Below are 16,892 nucleotides of genomic sequence, written 5' to 3' on the forward strand. Positions count from 1 at the left end.
CTAGGTTTGCTTTCACTGAGCTTCTGAGGGGGGTAGCTAGGTTCTGGAGCTGCAGTTCCCTTTAGTGGAGGTGGCCTTTGACCACTTAATTGATGTGGTTCACCAGGGCCAAACTGGGGTTGAGCCTGTGCGCTACTTTAGTGAAGCCATATTAGATATTTTGTTTGGCTCTTAGGCTAAACCTGTTTCGGGTGGCCCCAGTGCACCAGTCTATTGATTGTAGGCACCGTCTTGCCCCTGGAGACCCAGCCTGCCTCCTCCGACAGTCTACTCTGCACAGTTTTGTGGTTCAGGCTGCTACAGCCTCCCCTGACAGCGCCCTTCCTGACGTCCCTCCAGACATGGAGTCTAGGGTTCTCAATACATTTGGTCGATATATCTTTTCTGCCACCAGCTCTGCGTTCAGGTCACTTAATGCTGCTTGTGTTCCAATCTGGTTTTCTCACATCTTGTGGGATTCGGTCTCGCACCTTCACCCCTCGCTCCCAGATGAGTCCCGGAACGTTCTTACCCAGTTACTTCATGATGGGCAACAGGCAGGTAGATAGCTGATTCGGTGTGGCATGGATACCTCAGATTCTGTCGGGGAAGCAATGGCTTTCAATGGCACAATGGTTTTTCGAAGGCTGTTCAATCCGCCTTTGTGAATGTCTTTTAATGGTCAAAATCTGTTCGGTACTCACGCCGTTTCTACTCTACGCTATTTTTGTGACAGTCTTGAGGAGCAGACTCTTAGACCTTGTTCGAGCCCCCCCCCCTCTTTTTGTGGAGTGTATCCTCCACACTAGCCAGGGTCTTTTTTTCCTTACATTACATCTAGTGCCCTTTCTTTCCTAGCAGACAGAAGGGAAGAAGGTATAGTTCTTATCCTCGGATACAATGACTGATCCTGGCCTAGGCGGTATTGTTTCTTTAGTTTCTGTAAAAAAGCGGTGTAGTGTGCTGTGTCCATTGTAGTGTGCTATTTCCAGTGAGTCCCCAGAGGTATGGCAGAGGTTAAAGTAGATAATAGGTTATTCTCAATTTAGTGGTAGCTGGGATGAGCAGTTAGGCTTATCGGAGGGCAGTTTGAATGCATTTGATGTACAAACTCATAGAAGGCAGGAACACACTCAATGACAGACTCCAGGCCAATATTTGTAGAAAAATATTACTTTGTTTAATTTTATTTCTATGAACCAAGTCTAGCTCAGTAAGTACTTTTCAGTTTCCATTTTATTTATCCAATGTCCTGACTGAGCACAGGTTTCAGTCATGCTTATTGTGAGGCCAGCTACTGACCCCAACAGCATATTTATTTGAATTTTTTTTAATACTGCTTTACTCCTGCAGTACTACACAAGCTTCGTTTGCATTCTTGCATGGTCTAGGAGTACCACATATCTTGCGGTTCCACAATGGGGTGTATTTGGTACCACAGGAGTACTGTGTGGCATATCTTTTTTTGCTCCCAAGAAGGGGTTCCCTAAGACCCCACCACAAAGGTCAGGCTACACCTTTCTGCCTCCTTGTATGATAGTACTTTTAAAAATCGAGTCACTGTGTTGTGCAGTGGCAGGCACAACATTTTTGTTGATATTGCTGCAAGCCAATCTGATTGCTCGATCCCACAGTTCCAAAGGGAACGACCGGTTAAGAAACAACTCCTCTCGACCAGTCAGCTGTACCACTGGAATACTGTAGTAGCAACCATCCAGATATTACTATATTTTTTACCTTACATTTCTCAAGCACAGGCGAACGGATTTACATCAAATCACAAAAAGCACGCTTTGTTAGTAAAGATCTAGCTTTCTGCGCAATATGTATAATTATGTTCAGCTAGATGTTTTTCCTACATCGCTTCCCAAATTTCCTATGGGAATTTGCATGCCCAAAAGAAGCTTTGGGACCCTTCCTTTTTCTCAACCTCCTGCTTGACAGACCACCCCAAAACATTCCCATAAGGAGCTCAGGTGAATAATTAACATTTTTTTTTTAAATGAAAATTTGTCAAGTCACCAAAAATACTAGCAAAACAAAAAACATTATTACGATGTAAACTGTCCCCAAACTTATAACTGCATAGTGGCGGCTGTCACTTTGTTAAATATATCTAAAAAATGACCATCTCTAATTATGCAAAATATCTATACCTATTCCACACTTTGCATTTTTTAATGGATCCTCTTCATTCAAGTAATTTTGCCATCCAGACTTTACCTCTGCTTGACTATCTTTCACAGTGGCACCTTCTAGACATTGTCAAAATTGCAAAAGATTCCTGGGATGACTATCACCTCTGTTTTGTAATAAACATATCTGCCTATCCAAGTTAACCTGGCCACCAAGTAAACCAGTCGCACTGAATACACTGTACCATCTGAAAGTGCTAAAGTATTTCTCAGATCTATCTGTAAAACCAATATTAAAATAAATTTCTGCCCCCATTAAGACCCTAAGCTCTGAACTACCAAATGGCAAAGAAAAAACTCTTATTTTGCTCCTTGCCAACTACAAAAATGTCCCAACTCTAAAGGATTGAAAAGGCTGCTTATAAACAAGCTCTCTCTCGCTCCAAATACGTAACTTGTGTCTGAAGTTTTCAGATGTCTTTCTTCCTTTAAATTGTTAGTTGCGGGGGCGTGGCCAAGATGGCGGAGGAGTAGGACGTGCTTTTAGGTCCCTCCGGCGCCTGGCCTTCCACAGCTTTGATTTAGCACCCTTTGCGGGCCTCGGTTCCTGCCTCCCGAGTGCCCGGGCATCTCCGGGAGAACCGGACCCCTTTACCGGCTCTTTGCCGCCCTGCCGCTGTGCCCCGGGGACTGAAAACGAAACGGCTGCGGAGCGTGAGCTGGGAGCTGGCGACCCACGCAAAAGACCCGCGGCGGAGAGCTGCGGTGTGTAGCTAAGGCTCGATTGAGAAGGGCTGCGCACTGAAGCTACATCTAGAGAAGTACTCGGGAGGCGCCTGGGAGCGGGAGGTGCTGGCCTGAGTTCCGCGGCGGCACCTCGGAGGAAACGGAGCTACGGTTGGGGCACGCCTCCCGGCCCCGCGTCCTACGCGAGACCGAGGCTTGTGGCCTGGAAGGGCTGGATATTGCTGCCGGGAGCTGGGGCTGCAGCTGGTGGCCGCGGCGGGAGCCTCCGGCGTTGCCGCACCGCAGCTGACCTGCCGAGGCTGGGGGTATCCCTGCGGGGCTGCCTCCCACTGCCGGACGGACGGAGGAGGGGCCCGGACGGGGCCGGTGGAGTGAGGTCGAGGTAGGCCCCGGAACGAGAGTCTCTGCAAGCGAGCTACCTGTCCTCCCGCTGGGCTCCTAGACACCACGGAGCTTGCCGCTGCCTACGGGCCCCCCCTGCGGCGTTGCACTGATCGATCTGCTGGGCCCCGGAGGCCTACTTGGACACTTGGAACTGCGTCGCTCAAGGTGGGACCGGGTCTCTGAGGCCTGTGAAGGCACTCCTGGTGGACACTGGTGAGATGCTCGGCGCCTCAGGCTTGCACGGCCCTGTCCCGCCCTTCCTCCCTACTGGCGGACGGCTGACTCCATACGGGGCCCCCCCACACATAGCGCCGACAGGCGGCCGGTGGAGACTCGGCCGAGGCCCAGACTCGGAGGCCTTAGAAGGATATTAGACGGGTGTACCTGCCCGGGGCTCAGCATAACACGTGCGTGGTTGGGCCCGCTTACGAGAACGCGCCAGCGGCCTTCCCAGTCGCACGGATAGCCTGCGAAGAGGAGGCCTATCAGGCTTGACCATGGCGGCGGCTAGGGTGAGGAAAGACAAGCCTGGCAAAGACGGCGCGACGAAGAGTATGGTGCAGACCGCGTCGCCGGGAGCCAACAAATCGCCTGCTCGGGATCTAACGGAGGAACCTGCGACCAAGGCCTTCAGGCTAGATCTCTTTGCAGCCATTAAGGAAGACATAGCAGGACTACGCACGCAGCTGGCTGCGGACCTGAGGGAGGTCCGAAGAGACGTGGACGACATTGGAGAGCGGGTGGCCACGCTGGAGGAGCACGACTTGGGGACGGCGGGTGATATTCATCAACTCCAGCAGGATGTTATCCGGCTCACTGAGCAGAACCTCGACCTTCAGGCACATGTGGAGGACTTAAAGAACAGGTCCCGTCGCAATAACATTCGAATCAGAGCTGTGCCATGGAAGGGAGAGGGATCGGACCTACGGGAATACGTGGAGGCCCTCTTCAAGCAGGTCCTACAGGACGAGGAGATCACGGACATTCGCATGGACAGAGTGCATCGGGTAGGTCTACCGAGAGGAGCAAAGGCCCCGCCGCCGGACATTCTTGTCTGCGTGCATGATTTTCAGTTGAAGGAACGTATCCTCAGGATGGCGCGCGATGCTGGCCCTCTGCAGTTCCGTGGGCACAATCCGATGCTCTACCAGGATTTGGCAGCGTCGACATTGCAGAAGCGTAGAGACTTCAAGCCGGTTACGTCCTACCTGCGGGAGCATAGCATAACCTACATGTGGGGTCACCCGTTCCGCCTCATCTTCCGCTGGCAAAACAAACTGGTGCAGATACGATCACTTGTGGATGCCATGGATCTCCTGGGCATAGAACGCACAGAGACGGCGGACGGTGTCAATATCCGCAGGCGGAGGAGACGATCAACGGAATGGCAGACAGTGGGACGCCCTGCAACCAAGAAAGGACCTGACCCCTCGGTATACCTCCAGGAGAGAGGCGCACCTTTTGCATCTGTGGCATTGGTCACGGAGGCGCTTCCGGATGACAACTCGGAGGCTTCTTGAGGTCCCAAAGGGTACATCGCCGGCGTCGGAGGGGGCCGTTTCCTGAAGGTACTCTAGTGTGTCCTACTGGATGAGTGAGTCCCGTATCGGGAACAGGAAGACTGTGGACTGGGTCCTACCCCCTATGCCCATGTGGCCTGTACTACGAACTTTCGTATTTCACTTTGTTCTTTTCATCCATATGTTTGGTTTTGTTCCAAGGGGGTTCGGTGTCTGTGCGGGGGGGAGGGGGAGTGAGTGAAGGGGGGGGGGGGGGGACGCCGCATCAAACCTAGGCCGCTGTTGGGTGGCTGTGCATCGCCGCCACTGTCTTGCATGCGGGGTGGTATATGTGCCGGGCGTGTTGGCTGGGGACACCGGCCTTTGGACTCTAGCGGGGGACGCATTAGCTGCTGATCCCGCTGACATGGGATGGCTAGGGAGCTGAAGGTTGTGAGTCTCAATGTTTGGGGGTTCAACAACCCAATGAAACGCTCCGCAGTGCGATCGCTCCTCGAGCAGACTGGGGGTGATGTATGCCTCCTGCAGGAGACTCATCTCCTGCAGAAAGATGAGCGTAGAATGCGCGACAAGAGGTTTCACCTGCAGCTGTGGTCCTCTGGACCAGCGAAAAAAAACGGAGTTGCCCTCCTCTTCAGCGCCCGGACACGTTGTAAAATCCTGACCCATCTAGTAGACAAACCGGGGAGATTCTTGGTGGTGCGGGTACAGTGGGGGGGGATGCCACCTACACTGTCGGATCCTTGTACGCGCCTAACGCACAGCAGGAGCCCTTCCTACGCGCAGCCCTGGCCTTGGTTCTTGCTTCCCCTGACGCTTTTCTCCTAGTGGGTGGGGATTTTAACCTTGTAATGGACTGGACCCTTGACAGGTCGGTGAATAGACTGCATAACACGGGGACTTGGTCAACGGAAGGGAAGCAGTGGTTGGTGGACGGCGGTTTGCATGATGTCTGGCGGCTACAACACTCCCAAGAGCGTGACTATACATATTACTCGGCTGCACATCAGACATATGCGCGCTTGGACCACTTCCTGGCTTCCTCTGCACTGCTACCCCACCTACACGACGCAGACATTGCCCCTCGCTCCCTCTCAGACCATGCGCCCCTCACGGTCCTGTTTACCCTTAGCGGCACGCGCCCTCCCGCAGCTGGATGGCGACTGCGCGCCTCCATGCTCCGCGCTGACATTGTAGTGGGACAAATTAGGGACACTATCACGCATTACTTTGCTGAGAATCCCATTGAAGAAACGGCGATAGCGTCTGTTTGGGAGGCACTGAAGCTGGTGGTTAGAGAGGACTTCATTGCGCTAGCTGCCACATACTCCAAGCTTAGGAGGGACAAGAGGGATGAGCTGGAGGGTGAGGTACGGGGCTTCGAAGCTATCCATAAGCGCACAGGTTCTCGCAGGGTCTGGAGAGAGTTGAGACTAAGACGCGCGCTGAAACATTTGGACCTGGACAGAGCGGAATATGCGCTGCTGCGCTTGCTGCATAAGTTTTACCTGAGCGGGGATAAAGGGGGCAAGATGTTGGCGCACCGCTGCGGGCCAACACCCAGGCTCGGACTGTTGCTGATATCCGGGATCACCAAGGTGTGTTGCACACCACTGACTCAGAAGTGGTAGCGGCCTTTCGCCGCTTCTACCAGAATTTGTACACGGAGGAGGGTACATCGCTCGCGGATTGCGACCGGTACATTGAGACGGCGGGCATTACTCCCCTGCTGGAGACGGCTGTCAAGGACCTGGACGAGGAGATCCGAGTGGAAGAGGTTATCTCCGCCATAGTCCGGCTTAAACTGGCGAAATCTCCGGGTCCTGATGGTTTCTCGGCGCTTTTTTACAAAACCTTTTGCCGGGAACTGGCCCCGTTCCTGAACCGCCTGTTTAATTCTTTCCTTGACACTGGCTCGGTCGCGCCCTCTGTCAGACGCTGCCATAACGGTCATACTTAAACCCGGCAAGGACCCTGCTGAATGTGGCTCCTATCGGCCAATCTCTCTCCTGAACATCGACGCCAAACTCTTTGCGGGCATCCTGCCGGCGCGCCTCAGCCCCCTTATGGATGGCGTGATTGAGCCAGACTAATCGGGCTTTGTCCCTACACGCCAGGGAGGTGACAACTCCAAAAGATTGTTGCATTTGCTGGACGGGATCCATTGCGCAAAGACCCACGCCTTCCTCCTATCCATCGATGCGGCAGAAGGCCTTCGATAGGGTCGAGTGGGGGTTCCTCTTCCGTGTTCTGCAAGCGTATGGCCTCAGAGGTAATTTCTTGCGTTGGATCCAGGCCCTGTATGCGTCCCCGAAGGCGGTAGTGCGGGTCAATGGCTGTAGGTCTGCTCCCTTTTCCATCACAAGGGGGATACGACCGGGTTTCCCCCTCTCTCTGCTCCTGTTTGCGTTTTATATGGGGCCGTTCGCCCAGCGAGTCAGATCCCACCCTGACATTAGGGGCATTAAATTTGGAGCCGATGAACACAAAATAAGTCTGTATGCAGATGATGTCATCCTAGCTCTGCAAGATCCCGCTCCTTCTTTGCGACGACTCACGGCGGAAATACAGGCTTTCCATGACGTAGCTGGCTTTAAGGTCAATTTCTCTAAATCGGAGATCCTTAATATCTCCGGCCCGCTGGGGGATGTCGTTGACCTACAACGGGACTTTGGCTTCAGGTGGGCGCAATCTGGCATTACGTACCTGGGTGTCGTCTTGAGTCGACTGTACCTCGTACGCTTTCTTTAAATTATACTAACCTAATAGAACATACCGCCAAATCTATCTCGGTATGGTCGCGCCTTAACCTGTCATGGCTGGGCAGACTGGCGGCCATTAAAATGACTCTTCTACCCAGAATACTATACATCTTCCAGATGCTCCCCCTCACGCCTCCGACGGGAGCCTTAAAGAGACTCCAGGGCATGTTGAATAATTTTTTTTGGGACAATAAACGCCCCCGTGCTGCGTTTGCGACCACTACCCTCCCGAAAGCAGCGGGCGGCTTGGGTTTTCCTCACCTGGTGGCCTATTTTCAAGCCACCTGCCTGCGATACATGGTTGAGTGGAATAGACAGGAGTCTAGTAAACATTGGTTGTTCATGGACCAGACCGTGGCGGGCTGCAATATCTGGCGGGAACTCTGGTTGCCTCGCAAGGATAGGGCGTGGGTGCTATACTCCTCGCCTGTGACGTCCCCAACGCTTAGAGCTTGGGATCAGTTGGCGCTCCGTAAGGGTTGGACGACTTTCCCCTCGCCCATGACACCGATTGTGGACAATCCCGCCTTCCCCCCGGTCTTTCTTCGCCGGTTTTCCATCGCTGGCGAGAGAAGGATTGTAAACGAGTGGGAATGCTTTTCGACATCGAGGGTCTCGTCCCCTTCTCGGTGCTCTGTCCGAACACTCCCTAATGGAGGCATCAGATAGCTTTGCCTACACACAGGTGGCACATTGGGTGACGCACCCGACCAATATGGCATTGATGTCTCGCCCTCTTACGCCCTCTTTCCAACCCCAGCGCAGGAAACAACGACATCACCCCATCGCAAGACCTCTGTAACTCCCTCGCTTTATACTTCCACAACAAGATCGCGGACATACACAACAGCTTCAACAACCAACCAACGCACACCATGACCGAACAACCACCCCCCACCACCACCCTCCACGCCTGGACCCCGATCAGCACCGAAGACACCATCCGCACGATGAACTCCATCCACTCCGGATCACCGACCGACCCCTGCCCTCACCACGTCTTCAACAAGGCCGACGCTGTCATCGCACCCCACCTGCGAGACATCATCAACACATCCTTCGACACCATCACCTTCCCTGAGAGCTGGAAACACGCCGAACTCAGCGCTCTGCTCAAGAAACCAACAGCGGATCCCACCGAACTCAAGAACTACCGCCCCATCTCGCTCCTCCCGTTTCCTGCGAAAGTCATCGAGAAGACCGTCAACAAGCAGATGGCCGCCTTCCTCGAGACGAACGGATCCCTCGACCCCTCACAGTCCGGCTTCCGAGCCAATCACAGCACCGAGACCGCCCTCATCGCCGCCACCGATGACATCCGAGCCCTGATGGACAATGGAGAAACCGCGGCCCTCATCCTCCTAGACCTCTCCGCGGCATTCGACACGGTCTGCCACCGCACCCTAGTACAGCGCCTCAGCAACATCGGAATCCAGGACAAGGCGCTGGAATGGATCATCTCCTTCCTCGACGGAAGAACACAGAGAGTCCGCCTACCACCGTACAAGTCAGAGGCCTCCGAAGTAATCTGCGGCGTCCCTCAAGGATCATCTCTGAGCCCCACCCTCTTCAACGTCTACATGAGCCCCCTCGCGGCCATCGTACGCAAACACAACCTCAGCATAATCTCCTACGCCGACGACACCCAGCTGATCCTCTCCCTGACCAACGACCCCGCCTCCGCCAGAGCCAACCTGCACGAAGGGATGAAAGAGGTAGCAGAGTGGATGGCGACCAGCCGCCTGAAACTGAACTCTGACAAGACGGAGGTCCTCATCCTGGGCTCTTCACCCTCCGCCTGGGACGACTCCTGGTGGCCTCCCGCCCTGGGCGCCGCACCCAAACCGACAGACCATGCACGCAACCTGGGCTTCATCCTGGACTCCTCCCTCTCCATGACCAGGCAAGTCAACAACGTCTCCTCGGCGTGCTTCAACATCCTACGCATGCTACGGAAGACCTTCTGGTGGATCCCCACCGAGACCAGGAAGACCGTCACCCAGGCCCTCGTCACCAGCCGACTGGACTACCGCAACGCCCTCTACGCCGGTACCACCGCCAAGATCCAGAAGAGACTCCAGCGGATCCAGAAGCCTCAGCCAGACTCATCCTCGACATCCCACGAACCAGCCACATCACCGGACACCTGAGAGACCTTCACTGGCTCCCCGTCAACAAAAGAATCACCTTCCGCCTCCTCACCCACGCACACAAAGCCCTACACGACCAAGGCCCGAGCACTGGCTTATGCGTAAAAAGAACGATCAGTGCTGTATCTCAGAGCTTTACGCCATGATTGTGCGAGACCAGCGAAAGCAGCGAACAAAAGCGCAGGTGCGATGGGAGGTGGAACTTGGGCGTCCGCTCTCGCATAGGGAGTGGGAACAGGTGTTCTATCGCGCACATCACACAAAAGCTAACACAGCGGGTACGGAGTCGGCATATAAACTGGCGACGTACTGATACTATACACCACAGCGCGTAGCATCCTGGGACAAGGCCAAATCTAGTCTCTGCTGGAGGGGGTGCGGCATGTCGGGCACTCTTACACTTGTTGTGGCATTGCCCCAAATTGGAGCGGTATTAGAAGATGGTGTTCGATGAACTAGACGCAGCATTCCAGATCTCATTACCCAGACTCCCTGAACACGAGTTGCTAGGCCTTCCGTCCCCCAACTGTTTCCCTCTGCGCACACCACTAGGATGACAAATCGCATTGGGACTGTTGACTGCGCGTCAGGTCCTGCTGGCGCGCTGGGATTCCCCTGATGTACCGGAGATGCGAGATTGGTTGATGCGCCTGTGGCATACTCTGGCGATGGAGCGCCTTTCACTTGACGTAGATGGTAGAGGATCTGAATACACTACCTTGTGGGCTCCCTTCCTGCGGCTCCTGTCCAAAGAGATCCGAGAAGTGACTTGCCCAAAGTACCTTCAGGTCCTGCAGCTTATTCCTTTGGAGCCGGTGGGTGCTGTACCAGAATCCTAGCCTCTTGGGATGGATATGCCTAGATCGGGGGTATGGATGTGTTGCTTGTTTTCATGGCTGATGGTTGATGTGGCTGGGGGTGGTGGGGGGGGGATTTGGGGGGGCTCGGTTAGGAGGGGTTGGAGGGAGGGTGGGGTGAGAGGGGTTTTCTCGTGTTTTCCTGTTTTGTTTCTTGCTGATTTTCTTTCCTCAGAAAATTGCGGATATCGCTGTGCCGGCGGGGGTGCCTATGGCTTCTACAACGCTGGACCGCCCTCCGGGCTGTAGGTCCGACTGCTGTGTATAACTATTACTTGCTTACGCCCTGCCGGCGAGTCGATGTAGGCAGCTGGGCTATGTTTATTGCTAACTGACCGCAAATAAAAACGTTTGACTCTAAATTGTTAGTTGCTTTTGTCCCACTTCTCCTCCTACTCGCTCCGTCTTTAAAGTAGAATGTTTCTGGTGTATGAAGAACATTATAAATACGGTGATTATTAGCACCCCATGTACTTATACTACCTCCATCCGAAATGTAAGGCATCAAACTGCGACACTTGCAAATCATTCTCATCCAAAACTCTGTGTGACAGACTCTGTGCCTCACTTTGTTTACTGAGCACAAGAGATATGCCCTCCTTTTAGGAGATGGTCCTGTGATAAGTGCTCCTTTGAGAACATTTGAATAAAAAGGTGCAGATGTGGAAGCACCTGGAGGTGCTTTGGGTGTTCACTGAAATAAATTAATATCCTCATGAATCTGTCTGTACAAAAAGTCAGTTTGCCTCTTTTGATGCAACCTCCATTCGTCATGTGCTTCAAAAAATGATGGTAGAAATAGCTGCTGTAGATCTCGTATCACCTTCCCTGCCTACGCAGTGGTTGACCGCCTTATTGAAGAAAATGATCAAGACTTCTGCTCCTCAGCTGTTCTCATTGACCAGCTCTCCTCCTATGACTAATTCATAGACTGTCACCTTGTGTTTATCAGCCTTGTTGCCGATCACCTCATCCTCATTGGCATCATCTAATGTCCCTTAGTGGTAGTAGCCCTTTTAATGGGGCTCCTTGACGTTAATGTTCACCACTTTGTATTTGACTTTCACTGTGTTTTACTTGGTCACCCCCTCTTCAGCAGTCTTCTCATCTTTGACGGGTGTTTTAGCAGAACCAGCTGCAGTTTCTCCAACAGTAATTCCGTCTGCATCTAGGTGTTGGGTTTGGCCATATTTCCATTCTGCCATCATCTGAAGTAACACTGAGCTACCTTGATCACTTCTTACCTTTAAAGGTACCCATGTATCCATATCAAAAAATGATGAGAATACGATGATTTTCAAGAGATGCAGATGAGGAGCAGCCTTAATTGGTGTACAGTCTGCAGCAGTTGAAAATTCATTATGAGCAACCTCAATGAAGATGCTGACCATTTTAATTGATATGAGCCTTACTAGCAACACAGCTTCGCCAGGGCAATGCGCTGTCCACTAGAACTACACTTGGGGCAGGTTCCTGTTGGTTTCTTCCAAACATTTCAAGAAATGATAGAGAATTTTTTCACAAGGCTTGCAAATCTATTTGTGCCTGAATGTCAGCCGACTGCCAGTTTGTCAACCACTTTCACCCCGTGTGAACTTTTACTGCCTCTTAGACCACATCACTGGAGTTGTATGTGTAACTGAGCACAGAGGAACGTGGGGATGAATCTTAGGATGAGAATGATGGACCAGAACATGAAATGTGGACCACAATGCTGATTATTTTTTCTTTAATGTATTTATTTGTTTGAGTTTTATATAGCGCTGGCTAGACCCAGAGGTATCGGAGCGCTTTACATAAAACAGCGTGTGACCAGTTACATAAATATTCACAATTAAACTACAGAATGATTACATATTCAATACAGCAGTTATTAGCGAACACAAGAATCAAGATTCAAAAAGGCCAGGGAGAGCAGGGTCGAGACATATGTCCGAAGTACGGCTGTGTAGGTGACGGCCATAGCGATGTCAGAACCAGTCTCTCCCCTATAGCTGGCGGAGCAGCTCCACCGGGAATCGGTCATGTGGTTCGGACTCTGCTGGTTAAGAGTGAGGATCAGGATGAGACCGAAAGTCTTGAGTTCAGAGACGGGCGAGTGAAGATGGCAAGGGTGGCAGGATAGGAAAGGGTGTGTAGTTTTGCTGCCATCTTGTAGTCAGGCAAGTTAGTTGATTTCAATGATTCTGTAGCTGGGAATGTTTCTGGGTTATTGGTTTGTTTACTCAGCTATGCCAATTATCCTAATAGAACATCGGGACCCCCATTGTCTAATGGGGCATTGTCCCTCACTGGCGGAAATACCTTGTTGGGTGCCATTTTAGGGTCAGGCTCAGTAAGTTCTTGTTAGAAAGTAGTCTCCGAGTTTTATAGAGGGTAGAATTAGGCGCCACTAGGACTCTCAAAACCTACATTGGGATCATATATGGCTGTTTATACATTCACCCACTCAGTCTCAAGAGATTGTCAGCTGGATATCTCGTGGACTCTGCCGGTCGTGTTAGAGTTCTTCTCCCACTACAGCAGTGACTGTGCCATGTTAGCAGGGCTGGTACGCAAGATGGGTCAACAAGCACTTTGAGGTGAGGGTCGAGGGGTGGGGGGTTAGATTGCTGGTTGGAGCGGTGGCCGATGGCAATACAGTGCACTTCATTCAGCCCCAGGCGCTTGTTTGCAGCTCTCCGGGCACCTTCTTGGATTATTCGGAGGGAGGGACGTCACAGCAGATATTTCAGCTGAGACTGATCAGTGAAGGGCGAAAATAGTCTCTGTGAGATCAGTCTAAGTTCTGGTTGTGGAAACTTGGGAGAGGAAGGTTGGCAATGCGATGAAAAATGCTGATTTGGAGGCTGGATAGAGGGTTCGTCACGGAGCATCAGCTTCTAGCAGACCTGATGGGAGCTGGCTCCTCCATTGACATAAATAAGTCCTGGGTCCATTTCTCCAAACGTGGTTTGATTACCAGATCATCTTCACAACCTGTGAGTTTTCGAGTAACTCCATTTCCTGCAGATGATTCCACTTAGTCCATCTCGCAATCGATGTAACTGCCCAATTTTGGAACCTTTTACCATATAATTTGATAATGGCTTTGTTGATGAAGTTGATTACCCACCGAAATGCACGATGAAGATAGAAGGCACAGGATAATCGATAATTTAAGCCTCAGCTGTTGCATCTACAGAGAGTATTAATCATAGCATCTGTGTTATCAACGATATGGAAACTTGATGAAACAATTCCCCAAATTGATGTTACGTAAACTAATGATGTATTATACTGTTTGCTAGGTACCGTGCAATATTATTGTAGATCTCCATAAGAGTGAGGAGTATAAATGAAGGAGTGAATGTTGTATGATGATGCATCCCTAGGTGCATTTGAAGTATGAAATATTTATACTTATTTATATTAGTCTCAATTTCCTGTTTTCCATGAATCATTGCATTGATGCTGAATGCTAACAAAGTTGATTTAGTACATGTTTGAGTTTATTTTCTAGTCCGGAATTTACCTAATTTAACATTGTTGCTGGGCGGGGGTGGGGGACTGAGGGGTTGTAATGCAATAGTTATTTTCCCTCTCTCCGGAATGTTTATCAATGGTAGGGGGTCCCCTTTTCTTTACAACATTTGTTCGGATTCATGTTTTTCTCCTGGATGTTTTATAAGGTGGCTTTATATGGTGAATTTTAAAGTGTTTCTATGATAGCACAAGTATCTGTTTTCTCTCTAAGGTATGTTTTGTTTCCTTTTTTCAAATTCCACCATCACTGACTCATCCATATCCAGTTATTTTGATCAATATCTGCCACATGCTTACTTATAAAACATACAACAACCTGAATTGTTTGAAGCAGCAGGTAGAGGAAGCCTCCCAGAACTGTAATTCGTGCCCAGATTTGAAAAGCACTGCAGAACCTTTCAAATGGTAACGATGCGCTTTCCAGTGCCGTAAAATAGCAAAAGAAAGGAAAGAAATGGGAAAGGGTCTCTATTTATGTACTGGACAAGGATCTTTGGATCCCAGTACTGTAAAGAGATGCACTTAAAATTGTTAGCAGAGCTATCATGAGGTCTTTCTGCAGGTGTAACGTAGGCAGGAGACTAGGATTGAGAAGCATAGTCAATTATGTTTGAAAAGTGCAGCGAGTAAACATGTTGATCTATTGACTGAACTGTAGGTCAGTGATAGCAAAAAATAGTGCAATATTCCAGCTTGAAGACTTCAGTGCAGCTACCATGGTGGATGGAAATGTATGATGGGCTTGGCTTTTTTTTCTATTTTTATGAACAACTCAGTTTTGTCATACTATCACTGCTAAATAAACACTTAATTTTTTAATATTTAGTAGAATATATTTCAATGATAAAACAAGACAATATCCAATAAGTGGTTGTTGAAAATTTGGTACAAAGAGACCGTCAAATGTTTTCTTATGATTGTGCACAAAATGAAAATACTCTACTTCGGATGACTCTACTTCTTAAAATGCATCATTGCCACAGCATCAGCTGCTAGCACGTAGCTGTGCTAGCATCCACAGTAAGTGTGAATCTCAAACAAGACCATTATAAATTGCACAGAGTCTTAAAATATGAGTATTCTAATAATTGAAAATTGTGTGGCTTTTATGCAGAAACGGAAATGATGGACGTTGAGGTACATAATCCTGACTTAAACCACCAAGAAAAGAAACTTTGCGGATCAGCCCAAAATATTCAGCCAAGCCACAGCAGTGAGCATCCAGAACAGTTTAAAATGAATCCTGTTGAAACTGCATGGAAGGTTCCAGAAAGTGTATTCCCTCTCAGTGCTGTGGAGGTATTGTATCTTTAAATACACATCCAGCTTTATACATTACAAATATGATGCCTGGTTTTTATTTTAGCTTATTAAAGTATCTTTTACTGGTTTATTTATTAGTATACTTGTACTTCTCTAGATCATAACTGTACCAATTCTTTTTTTTTTTTTTGTAAACCTTTATTGTACATATAGCAATACAATCGCGGGCATGCAAAGCAACAAGATCATAAACATACAGTATTACATCCCCAAACTACCCCGTTGTAGCTCAGGATAATGTTCGTATTGTAGAATACCAGGATAAATGAGGTTTCTTTTTACTTTTGGGATTCTAATGCACAGGATCAACAGCGAGCAGTCTTTCGAAGTCTACAGCCATTTATCAAATCAAACAAAGGCGACCAAATGGACAGTTAAGGTGGGAGTAGGGAGGCGAAAGAAGCAATACTGAACAGCCATAAGCGCAATTTCTATACAAAACAAACCAGTGCCCCACCCCACCAGAACTAAGTGCGCCATAGAATTCCCGGAGAATAGGACAACGAAAAAGTAAAGTAAGGGGCCACAGAACCGAAGAGAAAGAAAGAAGATACAAAGTAACCAACCCCCCACCCCCCACCCCGCACCCCTGCAGAAGGCCGTGGCCTATTCCCCCCAGCAGTGTGCCCGTCGCCCTAATAGGAACCCGAAATATAGTTAGAGAAGAAGTGAAGAGAGAAGAAAAGATGGAGGAGGAAGACAACCAACGTGTGTGTTCTCAGCCGCCCGCCCCCCCGACCCTCAAGCCGATGAATTACCAACGTTCAACTCAGTCAATGTCCCGCCTGTCCCTCATAGTCCCAGCAGTGCGAGCAACAGCAGCCAAGAAAACATCCTCAACCTTGCCCCTTGCGATCGAGTGCGTCGACGGAGTCCAGCTGTCCAGCCGCCATCTTGGATGAAACATGCAAACGGGATGGCCACTGCAGAATAGGAAGCTGTCCACCAAAGTCTGCCCAAACCAACGCTGTGTGGTCAATGACGATGCAAACAGGATCAGTGCAGAACAGTAATCCCCCAAAGCCGGCGGACCGGTACGACAAAATCAGCTCCAAGAAGGATTGGGGAGTCACGCCATCAGACCACAAAGAAGCCGCCGGACATGGCGCCGGGAAACAATACCCCAACCACTGAACGAGTCCACAATCACCAGACCTCCTCACGACCATTGCGGTCAGCACCGTGTCGGTATCGAAATCCTGGTCCTCCAACGCCCCGGTATGTACCTGGGTAGGCAGTCCACTGTGGTCGGATGCTGGGTGTGGCGCAGTGCCCCGCACTCGGAAACAATCACGGCCAGTCGAGGGCACATCAGTTGCAATGGCATCCAGCCGGCTCACCAGGTCCTGGGCATTGTGATGTAGGGCAGCTCGCAAAACACCTAGAGCACCCAGAATATCTCTGATCCCCAGCGGTGCCCCAGGAAGAAAGGATGCAGCATGCCTCTTCACCCGAGGCTCACGGGCATTTAATAGCCCTCCAAGCTGACCGCCGTCGTCCCATGCGACCA

The 16,892-nt window shown here is 50.5% G+C and overlaps 1 protein-coding gene across 2 annotated transcripts in view; it reads left to right on the forward strand.

The window, feature by feature from the left end:
- The window catches only part of TTK (TTK protein kinase), an 848,854-nt gene that overhangs the window by 307,521 nt on the left and 524,441 nt on the right, over window positions 1-16,892 (forward strand). For both annotated transcript variants that reach the window (XM_086926546.1, XM_086926547.1), the window contains exon 11: window positions 15,174-15,358. In XM_086926546.1, coding sequence (XP_086782672.1) covers window positions 15,174-15,358 — 185 coding nt within the window. The remainder of the gene's footprint in view (window positions 1-15,173; window positions 15,359-16,892) is intronic.

Source organism: Lissotriton vulgaris, chromosome 6, assembly GCF_964263255.1.
Source record: "Lissotriton vulgaris chromosome 6, aLisVul1.2, whole genome shotgun sequence".
NCBI lineage: Eukaryota > Metazoa > Chordata > Amphibia > Caudata > Salamandridae > Lissotriton > Lissotriton vulgaris.